Genomic DNA, 14,139 nt, shown 5'->3' with positions numbered 1-14,139 from the left:
TTGTGATATTGCAGAACCATTTACATGTGACTCTCCTTAGGGAAAATTCTTTCAGGATTACGTAAACATTCTTATTATATCTCAGTTAGTACACATGCTGTGATTGGTCAATTTAGCAGGCCGTAATCTACTGTACGGCCCGCTAAAATTTGAAGCTGTTTTTGTTGCCAAAATGTTTCATGGTTTATCGACAATTGCAAGTGTTCTTAACTTCTTTAGCAAGTAAAAGAACAAAATTGTGTATTAATACCTACTAACGATTTCAAACGGTCAGTTCAAATTGAGTTGCTTTGCTTTCGAGGTGCGTCAGAAATTTGAAGCTGTTCCACGTGAACAGCCGAGCTGTCAGACACACAGTAGAGATATAATATATGTCTTACTAACCACGTTTTTTCAGTTCGTACTGTAAGTTACGGATCCTCGTTTTACCCCGTCAATTTATGGCCCGCGCGCTTTGTTTGGGCCATAAATCGATGGGGAAAAACTCGGTCCGTAACTTACAGTACGGCCTTCAAACTCGGTTAGTAAGAGGTATTTAATCTGCATGGTAGCCACTTTACATGGCCAAATGTCTGATGTTTCTTAAATGTTGAGATAATTTCTATTTTCTTTTCATTCTTAGTGTGTGGTCAAGAAAATGCTGATTATTCATTCCTTGTGGATGCATCTGGTAGTATTCTCTCAGACGAGTTTGCTAAATTGAAACAATTTATTAACGGAGTAGTTGACTATCTCAGTATTGGCCGTGCCCTTACTCATGTTGGCCTCATTGAATACAGCGGAAGTGCCAAAATGCAGATTAGCTTTAACACATCCTACGACAAAGAAGACATAAAAAAGCGTGTGGATGATGTACCTCATACAGCTGGTATTACGCGAATTGATTTGGCCCTAAAGGTTGCCTCTGAAGAATTATTTACAGAAGAAGGCGGAATGAGACAAAATTCTAGAAAGGTAAAGTATGTTACTAAAGGTCAGATCTCAATTATTACCTACTGTATGGTGATATGTTTCAACAGTGTTGTTTTACAGTTATTCTGTTTGGAGCCTTGTCAAGTGAAATTACCATTCCTTCCAAATTTCAAATTATTTTGTGTTTCAACTATTTAACTGTTTATTTGACTATTCAAAAGTATGCAGTATAGATTTAGTTATTACTCAAGGTGGCAGATTTGGAACTTATGGAGTCAGGTCCAAAAGCATGCAAAAAAACATGAGGCCAATTTCAAGTCACCTTGATCAAACAAGGGGTGGTCAATGGCGGATTTACTTTATGGGAACCTACTTCGACTTTGGGGAAAGTTTTCTGGCAGGGCATAGCACCTAATCCCGAGCAGGCAAGATAGTGCCATCTTCCCAGCACAGGATTTGGTTCATCTTGCCAGCTTAACGTGGCTCAAAACAGTTTCCGGCACTTAAATTTTGATGGGTCATTATAACCACTTGTAATCACTTGATTCTACAATCGTGGTATCAAAAAATTGCCTAATCATTGCTGATTACACATTGTTATCATTTTCGTGACAGAATAGGTTAGCATAGCAACAGTACGACCTGCTAAAAACGCCCTTAATTACAGCTTCATGGGCTGATAATTCTAAAACGGCACTGTGAAATCTTGTTATATTATCAAATTTTGATGAGCGTGATAAGACGCAATTTTTGGCAAAATTTGAAAAAATTCTGTACAAAGGGTTCAGAGCCACCTTAAATTTTCAAAGTTAAGGTGGCTCTGAACCCTTTGTACAGAATTTTTTTAAACTTTGCCAAAATTTGTGTCTTATCATGCTTATCAAATTTGATTATAAGCCCCTAAAGCTGTAATTAAGGGTGTTTTTAGCAGGTCATACTGTTGCTATGGTAACCTATTGTGTCATGAAAATGATAACAATGTGTTCACCAACGATTGAGCAGTTTTTCGATACCATGATTATAGCATCAAGTGATAACGAGTGGTTATAACGACCCATCAAAATCTAAGTGCTGGAAACTATTTTGAGCCAAAATAGTGAGCTTTGCCATATAATAAAACGTTATTTTTACAGCAACTGCAGAAATTCTCACACTGATTGGCTAATTTTTATTGTCAGTGGACAGACACACAAATCTATCATTTATGCAATGAGCGAGAGCAAACAATGACATCAGTTTTTCGCCAAATTGACGCAAGTGTTTCACGTATCTGTCCTGTTTTTGACAACGACTTTCATCATAGCGTTGTCAAATTCATTGTCAATCCACAGCTACTTTGATAATGTTATCAGAAAATTCATGATCAATAACAGGACAGACACATGAAAAACTGACACCAATTTGTTACTTGAATGAGGAGAATGTGATGTTTATCAAGATGTCCATAAAATAGAACTCCCATAGTAGTGCTAATTTATACTAGTGTGGTGATTAATTGAACCTTTTATTATACTCCTCGTTTTTAGTTCACCAAGAACCTTATACCTCCCTTTTCAGAAGAGCTAAACCTACAGCAGAACCATGAGGTCTCAAACTCCCAGGGGAAGCGAACTTAAATAGCAACCAGAATATAATCTTGTGATGAGACTCCCAGGGGAGTTTAGATTAGGGGGAGGTTGGGAACGGTAAAAAGAGGATTTAGTAATTGTAGATAGAAGGTTTAATTGTATGATTTTTTAAAAACATATTTTTGAATTAATTGTAGTAATAGTAGGTTACAGTGTTGATTATTTTTTCTTTTATTTTAGTGCACGGCCCCATAAGCATATAGCTTTAATCTTTACCGTGGATAAATAAAGTCTTGATTTGATTTGATCTGATCTGATCTGATCTGATCAAGATTGAATTTCTAGTGGACTGAATAAATTCAAGACTGAATTTCTAGTGGGGATGTCCAATGATACAAGTAAAACAAGTCAAATGCTGTTTAACTGAGCTTGCTTTTCCTCGGGGACTTCAGTTATGGACAGGATTTGTTTCTACCTGAAGTTAAAGGAGCTAGTTAATATCTTCGAATGTTTATGATATCATGATTTGTCTCCCACCTCTTAGGTCATGGTCCTGCTAACAGATGGTAATCAAACAGGAACTGATATTGCTCCTGATCAAACACCCCTTGTTGATGCTGTTCAACCAATCAAAGATCTGGGAGTGAAAGTAATTGCAATTGGTATTGGGAGTGTTGATAGGAATCAGCTGTCTACATTAGTAGATAGCCCGGAAGACATTTTGACCCCAAAAACTTTTGATGAACTTCTAGGACTGGTCAGGACCACAGTAGAAAAGAGCTGCAGAGGTATGTATGTTACTGAACTCCCTGATTTCTTTCTCCCTCTCTGACTTTACTCTGCAGATTTCAGCAGAATGCAAGAAGAGAGCTTAGAGATCACAAGTAAAACACACACACAAATTTAGAGTGGTCTTCCAGCCAGCATCTTAAGGTGGCTCTCTTTAGTTTCCAAGGAAAATGCATGGGTTGCCAGTGAATGTTCTCGCATTTCCTTTGGTGAAATTCCATAAAATTTGGCAGACCGAGAAAAAAGATTTTACTTTACTTGGAGCTTGTTGTTCAGGGAAATCTTTCTGATTAATTTAGATTTAGAATCCCCAAATATTTTGAAGAATATATGGGCTCAATAACGCTTTTACAACCCAGCAATGTTGCGGTTGTTTATTTGCTGTCATTATCATTGTTGTTTCAATGAAATTTTATCTCTTCATTCAGGGGGTCATATTATTGTTAAAACGTTTTGGTATAATGATATTAGGACCATATAATTGAGTAGATTATAACTGTGACTACTCGAACAATTCTACTGGGAAGTACTACTCTATTATACAATGAGTATCATATGAGAATTTTATTATTGATGTGAGAAAGTGTACAACTGTACAACGCTAATAATCAATTGTAGTTTACTCCAATGTGTAAGATAGGATCATTGTTTTTGAGTATGATGACACCCTGATGACTGCAGCCCAGTTGTACTTTTTTTCTTTAGGACCGGTAGGTGAACCCGGCAGGGACGGACCTAAAGGTTTTAAAGGAATCCCAGGGATTGTCGGTGTTGAGGGTCTCCCTGGGATGTTCGGCAACCAAGGTCCGACAGGTCCAGCTGGTCAGACAGGACCTCCAGGCCCTAAAGGCATGGTGGGAGATAAAGGATTTAAAGGCGATGAAGGACCACCAGGTAGGAACGTCACTCAGTAAAGAACCTTGTTATACAGCTGTTGTTTAGTTGAATCTAATGCACATTCCTATTGGTTGATTTATGGTAACATTCAATGGCTAAATTATAGAATAATGTTGACCAGTGGTTGACCATTAGCAAAAATGTTACCTGCTCTTGGTCCGTACTAACCAAAGGTTACTTTTACATTAAAAAACTCCACAAATTGGAGTATTTAAGTGTTGCAGTGTTAAAAATCTTCAGTGATCAAATGGTCAATTCCCCCTATGAAATGCGCCTGCAGGGAATCATGGTAATCGCATTCATCTCAGACAGGGAATTGGAAGCTCTGTCATTTCCAGGTTTTGCCTCATGTCCACGTGACCAAAGTCATGTGGACACGGACACCAGGCAACGAGGATATGGATATGACTTTGGTGCATTCCTGTATAAGACATTCTTGTGTAACCGTTCTTTGCGTTCCTAATGTGAGATACCTGTAAAGGGCGGTTCTGGCAATTTGAGAGTTAATCAGTTTTGACTATAAAGATCTATAAAAGACAGGTATACAACCGCCGATGAATTGACGTTTGGTGCTATTGATTTTGCAATTGATTTTGCTATTTATTTTGGAAATGCAAGTTTCAACCCTGCTCTACAGATTCGAGACACTATTTTTCACGGGGACTGGGATGTAGACCTTGAAGACTCAAGCCGTTGTAGCTATTTGTGACAAGCTGTTTTTAGCATTTTATTTTGTTAGCGTCCGAGCCCTCGGTTCACGCAACTCGCTTGTGTTTAAACCAAATTTGACAACAAATAACAGGCTTAAAACGTTGAAGTGACGGGTTTCAGTGATGCAGAAAAATCTAAAGATGACAATGACTGGATTAAAAACTAACCTCTAAAAGCGCATATTTTGCGAAATGTAACCCAAAGACAGGAAAAATCCAGGGATTACAATGAGCCAATTAAAAACTATCATATAATTTGCACTTTTTGAGAGCAAGCAAACAGGTGTAAACCTATGAAATTAATTTCCAGTAAGAGTCGAATTAGGCCAGATGGAGGCAGATTGAATTTTATTCGTAAAATTAACGGAAGTGAAAACGTATCCTGTCTACTTAATCTAGCGTTACGCTTGCATTATGCTTGTTTGGTTTGGCAGTGGATTTCTTTGCATTAAACAACTTACACGAGGCAGCCCAGGCATAGGGCTTTTGATTAGGGAGGATGAGACAGGATAAAACATTTGTTAAGCTTGAACTTTTTTAAGTCCTCTTGGGATTCTGTATATCCTTATAATTATACAGCATAACGTATCCTCCTTGTGGTTAGTTTGCTTTTATGACTTGAAATTTGAAAGTGAGCTCCGGACATTTTCAGCCCTCTTTGATATTGTTTGTATCCCTTGGATGATTCTTCTTACCTTAAGTTGTAGGTATACAGTTAATTCCAGCTATATTCTGTATTAAGACACTTACCCTTTAACACTTTTTGCTCAGTTTTACTTTATGGTTTGCTGGCAAAATGTGACTCAACAATGATGTGTACTATTTTATAACAATAGTGTGACAATTAACATAGGAGATATTATTTTGAACTACCATTTACTTCTCACATATGTTTAACAATTATTGGATGAGGTTTTTGTGATATCCAGAATAATCAAGGTCGAGGTAGGGGTTATCAGCTGAAGCCGAATAATTCAATGTATAACAATCATCATAACAATCAGTGTTATAGGAATCAAAATTAGGAGAATAACACTATTGTTCTGTAGAGATCAACAATGGCATCAAGCTGGACATTACAGCTTGTATGTGTCCTGATTCTTCACTACAAAATTGACGCAAACAATGTTGTCACAGCAGTCGTGTTGTGTTGTCATTTTCAGGTGAAGCAACACCAGGCTCAAAAGGAGTCAGAGGTGATCCTGGTGACCCAGGCCCCCCCGGAGAACCAGGTTTGAATGGACTTGACGGGCTTAAGGGGGATGACGGCTTCCAAGGAGCAGCTGGGTTTAAAGGAGACACGGGAGATGCAGGGCCTATAGGACCACTTGGACCTCGTGGAGAGACTGGAGCCAATGGTGATCCAGGTACTAACTGAATGTGCTCCCGTGTTTATGTTTCCCTCTATTGTGTCATTAGGCGAGGAGACACAGCGCTGGTTAGTTATTATCGAACAAACTGGACTCTGGCAGGATTAGTGGGTTTTGTTCTTGGACAAGACACTATATACTTAGACAGCGCCTCTCTCCACCCAAGATTATGAATGTTATTATTAATGTCCCAGACAATTATTACAGCAATCATGCTAAAGGATAACTTATAAGGAACTAGCATCCCAGAAAAATAGGTCCCATCATGCCAACAACAACAACGAAACAAGATCTAAGTCGCGTCATGCCACACACACACACACACACACACACACACACACACACACACACACAAAAAAAAACGGGTTAATTAAGAACGACAACCCTATCACTAATGCCGTTCTCTGATTGGCTATGCTACTCACTATCTATTCTGTGATAGATAGTGAGTAGCGTAGCAGTGTGCGCTTTTTAACAAAATGACGGCCGCTTCTTTGCGTTTTCGAGGTGTCTGTGAAGAGGATTTAGATAACGTTTTGAACGACTAGTAGATTTATACTAAAACAATTAGATTATTCGCTCTCGATTTCTATCCTTGATAGTTGACGAGGGCGCAGCCCAAGTCAACTATCATGGATAGAAATCGAGAGCGAGCAATGTAATCACGCGATAGAAATCTTGAGCTCATAATCTAATTGCTTAATAGTTGAATCGAGCTGCACACTCGTCAACTGTATACTACTCATAAAAACTGAGAGTGAATATCTAATTGTTTCAGTATAAATCTGCTAGTCGTTCAAAACTTTATGTCAATCCTCTTCACAGACACTTCGAAAACGTAAAGAGGCGGCCGTCATTTTGTTAACAAGGGCACAATGCTACGCTACTCAGTATCTGCAACAGAATTGATAGAGAGTAGCACAGCTAATAAGGAAATGGCCGGCATTTGTGATAGTTACTAATGAATGATAATTTATTCTCTTCAAGGTGATAGAATGCCAGTAGATTTTTACTAATGAATGACAATTAATTTTATTCTCTTCAAGGTGATGCTGGTCCTATTGGACTTAGCGGAATTCCAGGAATGGATGGTGATGATGGCGTTCGTGGTTTGCCAGGATCAAAGGGTGTAATTGGTTTTCCTGGAGATCCGGGCATCCAAGGTGCTTTTCAAATTTTTTTTTTTTCTGTCTGATAGGGTGTATTTTGTTGTATTTTGAAATAATAACTATATTGTCTATTTGTCAGCTTAAAATCCTGTGCAAGCGCGTACACAATTATTTGGTAACTTTGCAAACTCTGCAAATTAATTCATAGTTTGGTTAATATAATATTTATTATATCTCTGCTGTTTGTATCTTACGAGTTCGGGAAACAATTTCTATTCGGAACAGCTTGAAATGATTGACGCACGTCAATAGCAAAATAAGCCAATTGGAAATCGTTGTAAGTTGTAAGCACGTCCTAATACATAATTTAATGTAAGTGAAAATTTTAAACATTTGCTTGCTATGAAAGTTGAGAACACTTGGCAATAAATCACAACATAGGGGTCGAGTTTAAGAAAATCACAACTGCAACGGCAATACGAACGTCGAAAAACAAAAGTTTCAGTGTGGAGTACAATGGCTGTACATGTGTGTTATAATTCTTGGTACATTTCTTTGTTATCCTCTGCAAACAACAGTATAAAATGACCAAATTTGGTGTCGTGTGGAGAACATAAACCATGACAGTTAATTATTAAAATTTATATTTGAAATTTCCATTTCGTTTCATATTTAGTTTTGGGATAGTTTTGGCAGAGGTAAACAAATTAAATGCCGTTAGAGTATTGAGAGATTTCAAGGTACAATATAAATTCACTGTTTAAACAATTTTGTCTTTAGTGTCTCCATTGTGGTTACTTTAATTCCGTACCGTAGAATTCCGAAAGTAACGCCCCCCCCCCCCCCAAAAAAAAAAAAAATAAATAAATAAATAAACGACGGCTCCCCGAAAGTAACGGTTCCCCCGAAAGTAGCAGTAGCGGCCCTTTGAAGAAGTCACTAAAAGAGAAAGTCTCTGTTCTCAAGCGTGGATCATGCCGCGGAACAGCCTGAATGCAGGACTGAACATAGACTTGAAGAGTGTTATCTGTGATATTATTTCGAACTTGACTAAAATTTTAATGAAACTATGATTTATAAGCTGTATTTGTCTAGAGGCAGAGTCAAATGATAAATTCATTGCGATATAATGCGATCATCATACTTTCGACCTATAGTACCAACGGGTTTAGAGCCTTCTTTTGGTTTGTGCAGTCTGCTTTGTTTATGCGGGTAGTTGGAAACATGCATAAACGGAACGTTTGATTTCTTGTGTTACACGTCCGCTTTGTCTGAAACGACTATTACTGTGCAAACGTTATTAACCATCCGAAAGTTATGGCTACCCGTAAATAACGGCTACCCGAAAGTAGCGGCCCCTTTTGCCTGCTAAATCCAAAAGTAACGGGGGCCGTTACTTTCGGAATTCTACGGTATTTTGGCAACAAAATCAGCTTTAAATTTTAGGGGCCATACAGTAGAAGATGGCACACTTAACTGACCTATCACAGCACGCGTAGTGTCTGAGAGATGTAATAAATGTGATTATTTTTCTTCATTAACTTGGAGTTCATCAGTAAATCATTTTTAGATTGCTTTCCAAGACAGTGGAACTATACTACAATCTATTTAGAATCTGTCTGACAATAACATACCTTTAACAGGATCAATTTTCATCAAAATATTATCTCCTGCTGTGCACCCATGATTTCTTTTTCTTTTGGTGTCTAGGTCCTTTTGGTGATCCTGGACCTGACCTGCCAGGTGAAAAAGGAAAGCCTGGGAGCAACGGAGTAGATGGGGTGCCAGGCTTCGATGGCTTTCCCGGACCTGTTGGTGACGCTGGCAGCCAAGGCGCCCCTGGGAATACCACACCTGGTGAACCTGGACCACCTGGTAAGTTGACTTAATGCCACAACAGAATTTTACCGTTTGTTGAGTTTAACGTTCGGAGAACTCAGTCTAATCTTAGCTGCCCTGTGTTACCAAGCGGTGATATTTCATTGTTCACCTCGTGTACCATTTTAGCTCCATCTTGGATTACGTCAAGTATTTTATTATATGTGTTGTCAAGCACTTTAAACACGGACCTCTGACCCAGGTGATTGCACAAGCGCGCTCCGTATTATTGACATTAAATGACTGACTGAATGAATGAACGAATGAACGCACAAACGAACGAATGAACTAAATTACTACCTATATAATGCATTCCGGTTGATCTATAGACCTTGCAAAAGGCAAGTCTATTGGTGTCTTAAGTGTTTCAGAATCAATGTATTGATTTATTATTATTTTTATTAATTATGATTGAATTACTTTTTGTAGGTGTTCCTGGAGTCAAGGGACAGAAGGGTGACCCGGGGCCACCCCCAGCAGAAGGTGTTGTGATTCCAGGTGGCGACCCAGGAGAGCCTGGAGTTCCTGGAAAGTTTGGTATGCCTGGACTGAATGGCGTCACGGGCGATGCAGGCAGAGAAGGAGAACCTGGAGCTCTAGGACCTCCTGGCGAACGTGGTATGTAGCTAGCTATGAAATTTAAGAAAACAAATCATCATGGTACAGGTGGTGTGAACAATCCTGTGAAAGACTGTCTCGTCTGTATTTTAAGCAAATTAACCATTATTGCACAGGTGGTGTGCACAGTCCAGTTTAAGACTGTCTCGGGTGGACTTAAAGCATATCACCCATTATTGCACAGGTACCGTGGTGTGCATAGTCCTGTTAAAGACTGTCTGGATTTTAAGCAAATACATGATTGTTGCAGTGTAGGAGGAGAACGCATATCGGTACCTAAGATAGACTTGTCTAGATTTCATGCAAATGATGATTGTTACAGAGTTGGACAAGTTAATTGTCTGGATTTCTAGGGCCAATTTAGACAGCACAATTCTGTGGCATGTGGCTACCTTACAACAAGTGTTCAACAGGTGTTCGTTATGGCCTAATGGTACTTGCTCAGACAATGTAATGATGAATTGTGAACGTTGTGCATATTTTGTTTTGTGCGACATAACAGATGCTAGTTAACTATAAACGTTTAAATAAATTGTCTTGTTTATGACTAGACATGCTTTGTTCTGTGCAACACAGGGAATACTGGTGACCCCGGTAATGCAGGGACACCAGGAAATCCAGGTGATCCAGGCTTGCCAGGGCTCCCAGGTGATCCAGGAGTTGGTGGAGATCCTGGAGCAGACGGTGAAAAAGGCGCTAAAGGAAACAGAGGACCAGATGGAATCAAAGGTCTTAAGGGCGTAAGGGGTGAGGCAGGAAGTCCAGGCCCAGTTGGATTGGACGGCATGGTCGGCGAAAATGGAGATCCTGGACCCAGAGGTATGAAGTAATGAAAGCAGTTGGGCACCAAACGTTTGGGGGGATCAAGTCACGAAAAAGTTGGGTTATACAGTGGTTTTCAACTGAGTGTCGTAAAACCGAAACCAAACTCATTACTTACCAATTAGATTACTCAGCCAATCTCAAGCCATAGTAAAACCAAAACCAAAGTAATTGCCTGATTACATTCGACACTCACTGGAAATCGCTCTATCTTTTCACATTGTATTGTTGTTTTGGTAAACAGTTTTTAAATTACTTTTCTGCTGTGGCATGAAGTCCGGAGAAATGATCATTGTTCAAGTTTCCAGTCGGTATGATTATTCTCTGTTGAAGAAGCTTTGGCTGTTGCTTTTGTTATAGTGTTCACGAAGTGTAACGCAATCCTAATTTAGTAGCGCTAACTGTGAAATTCCCACCATTTGTTATCCATATATTTCCCACTTCGTCTGTTCATAATTTTCAATCTTTTCTTCAGGCTGCTTTGCAGCCCTATTCTCATTTTTCTTCCTTAATACATAATTTAGTGTGTGTGGTTTTTTTTTTTTTTTTTCATAAAAAGAGTAATGCCAGGTTTATTTATTTATTCATTCATTCAGTTATTCATTTATTTATTCATTTATTTATTCATTTATTTATTTATTTATTTATTTATTTATTTATTTATTTATTTATTACAATTGAATGACTACTACAAAAAATAAATAAGCCATATGGACGATCTGTAAAGGAGTCAAAACCCCATATGAAAACAGACCAAATTCACGAGTTTGCACATAGAACACTTTGATTTAGTGCATTTTAAAACAGGGGGATCAGAAAATACAGTGACTTGACTTCCTGCGGAACGTTGTACAGAATACTCGAAAACACTCTAAGAAATTTATAATTTGGCGTCTACTATTTGCCCATGGGTGTACGCTGCTGACGTGTGTGCTAATATTTACAAAGCAAATCTTTTGACAGACATTGTTTCCAAAGTAATGGCCGACATCCTTCTCCCAGAAATGCGAAACTGTCTTCACAGTGGTGTGAAGACGAAACTTTATCGAGTTACTGGTGTGCAGTCGGTTGTCATGAATGAATTTTCGCGCGCTTGTTTTCTCTTGTCATGTAAGACTACACGAACATTTTTTTGTGATGTAGCTCAATAAAAGGACTTCTGTTGTTCCAATATCTCAATGTTACGTTATAAAACAAATGGTAAACGCCATAGCGTGCACTATTGAGTTATGGATGCACTTGGGAGGTTTGCTAAGCACTCAAGAAGCTAGAGTCGCACGAGGCGATAGCCTCGTGCGACTCTTACGCTTCTTTCGTGCCTAGCAACCTCCCGCGTGCATTTATAACTCAATAGTACACGCTATGGCGTTTACCATTTGTTAATTATGACATAACTTGCAAAGCCGCGCTATCAAACTCAGTATACGTAAACTTTGGAAAGTAAACTTCACTTTTTTCTTCTTTCACTTGTTAACAATTATTTGCACGCGAGTGGTCTCTTGTCGCAAATTTGTTTCCATTGGCTGTTGTAAAACAATATTTTCCTGCTTTTAGCTGTGCATCATCGAGTTATGGTGCACTTGGGAAGTTATCTCGAGAAGCTAAAGTTACTAAACTTTGGAAAAAGTTCCATCTTATCATTCTTATCACAATTGGATAATACAAAATGGGAGTCATCAAGCTCGTTTTGAGTTCTAAGCTGTTAAAGTTAAAATTCAGGGTGTTTTAAACTAGCTGTACTGTTGCTATGTCAACCTGTTTTGTCATAAAGATTACCATTGATAGTTCAATTATTGTCGCATTGCTTGATAAACAGCAGTAGTATTGACCTGTCAAAAAGAAGTTCTTGGAAACGTGCTGGACACTTTTTTGAGCGGCCTTTAATGTTCTTTAATATTGTAAACTTGCGATTGAACAAGATAAATGTAGAACGAATGAACCTGCATTTCACTTTAATTTAAAATATCAATTATCAGTGAAATGTGATATCGGTCAAACCATTGTTTCCTTAGAAGTAGTGAAATGTGTTATTATTTTGCAGGTGCGAAAGGCTTAAGTGGATTGGGTGGAAAGAAAGGCCTTCCTGGCCCAACTGGTGATAGTGGCCTCCCCGGATTTCTCGGGGCCCCTGGTGAGCAGGGACCAGCAGGCGAAGACGGGGCTCGTGGTGATGCAGGTGATATGGGCCCGATAGGTCCGAAAGGTGTCCAGGGCACGGTGGGCCTACCAGGATTCAACGGATTTCCTGGAGAAAAAGGCCCGAAAGGTAAGTGGTGGAACTGACTTGTTGCTGTTGTTTGATCAATGATAAATTCAATGAAAGAAAGGTTAGAAAGGTTAAAGCAGTGGCCCAAACATGTTACTGTTGTCTGATCAATCTTAAGTATAATGTTAAATGATACTTCTTGATGCCTTAATGTATAAACGTTATGGTAACAAGTTGAATATTTGAGGAGTTGAAAATTGCGAGAAAACAGGCCAATAAGTTAGCATGGCAAGTTCATGGTTGACAAAGGAGACACTGATGGAAGTAGTTGTGGAGCAACTACACAATACAGGGTCACTTTTGAAGGTGCATATATTTAGTGGCTCGTTTGGCTCGGCAGTGGAAAGAAAAGGAACAAAAAGAACGAGGAATAATCTATATTATATTTGGTGGCTCGTTTGGCTCGGCAGTGGATGACAAAGGAGCAAACGAGCCAAACGAGTCGGCTTGTTCGGTGGATGGTTAAAAGTGGCCCTGTATTCTGTAGTTTAGCTCGTGTTAAGCCGTGGCTATTTGCCTTCCCAACTGAATTGTTCTTTTTGAGTGATAAAATTATTCTTAGAAATAAATCTTGTTGGTCCTTGCAGGGTTTTCTTTTAAGCCTGGTAATCACTCCAGTATAGTTTCTTTCTGTATCCTATCGGAAATATTTTGTGAGAGTCTGCATGAGTCTCATTATAAAGGTGATTCTGCCCGAGGTATTTTGCAAGCAAATCTTGTTCTTGATAGTCGTGCCTTGACTCGCGAGAAATGATTTGTACACGGGTAATTAACTCTTTTCTCTGCAGGAGACAACGGAACCGCTGGTGTTCCAGGAAGAAATGGTGATCCGGGAGAGGCTGGGCCCAAAGGTAACCCTGGTGACGACACAACTACCCCAGGGCTAAAGGGAGCCAGAGGTGACGATGGACTTCCAGGTACACCAGGAATACAGGGACCCACAGGGGAACCAGGACCTCAAGGTACGTTTTGCCACTTGTGACGACAGACCTGTCTAATTGGTCTGACCCGGGTTAGGTTGTTCGAAAGGCGGATAACGTTATCCACTGCATAAATCACAAAATGTCCAGCGGATAGCGTGGTTTGTTTTGCTAATAACACTTATCCACTGGATAGCGATTTATCCAGTGGATAGTGTTGTCCAGCCCACGAACAACTGAGGCCTGAAGTAATTTTGGTTGTGCTCGAAGTAAAGACGTG

General features: G+C 39.2%; 1 protein-coding gene across 1 annotated transcript in view; it reads left to right on the top strand.

Moving 5' to 3' along the window:
* LOC145492246 (uncharacterized) overlaps positions 1–14,139 on the top strand; it is a 64,489-nt gene that overhangs the window by 47,958 nt on the left and 2,392 nt on the right. Inside the window, exons 31-40 of the mRNA XM_081471612.1 lie at positions 623–954; positions 3,025–3,268; positions 3,975–4,163; positions 6,040–6,243; positions 7,293–7,409; positions 9,066–9,230; positions 9,663–9,851; positions 10,428–10,670; positions 12,715–12,939; positions 13,728–13,901. Coding sequence (XP_081327738.1) covers positions 623–954; positions 3,025–3,268; positions 3,975–4,163; positions 6,040–6,243; positions 7,293–7,409; positions 9,066–9,230; positions 9,663–9,851; positions 10,428–10,670; positions 12,715–12,939; positions 13,728–13,901 — 2,082 coding nt within the window. The remainder of the gene's footprint in view (positions 1–622; positions 955–3,024; positions 3,269–3,974; positions 4,164–6,039; positions 6,244–7,292; positions 7,410–9,065; positions 9,231–9,662; positions 9,852–10,427; positions 10,671–12,714; positions 12,940–13,727; positions 13,902–14,139) is intronic.

The sequence above is a fragment of the Orbicella franksi genome, chromosome 7 (assembly GCF_964199315.1).
Source record: "Orbicella franksi chromosome 7, jaOrbFran1.1, whole genome shotgun sequence".
Lineage (NCBI taxonomy): Eukaryota > Metazoa > Cnidaria > Anthozoa > Scleractinia > Merulinidae > Orbicella > Orbicella franksi.
Note: the sequence above shows the minus strand (reverse complement) of the source record. Positions and strands in the feature narration are given on the sequence as shown.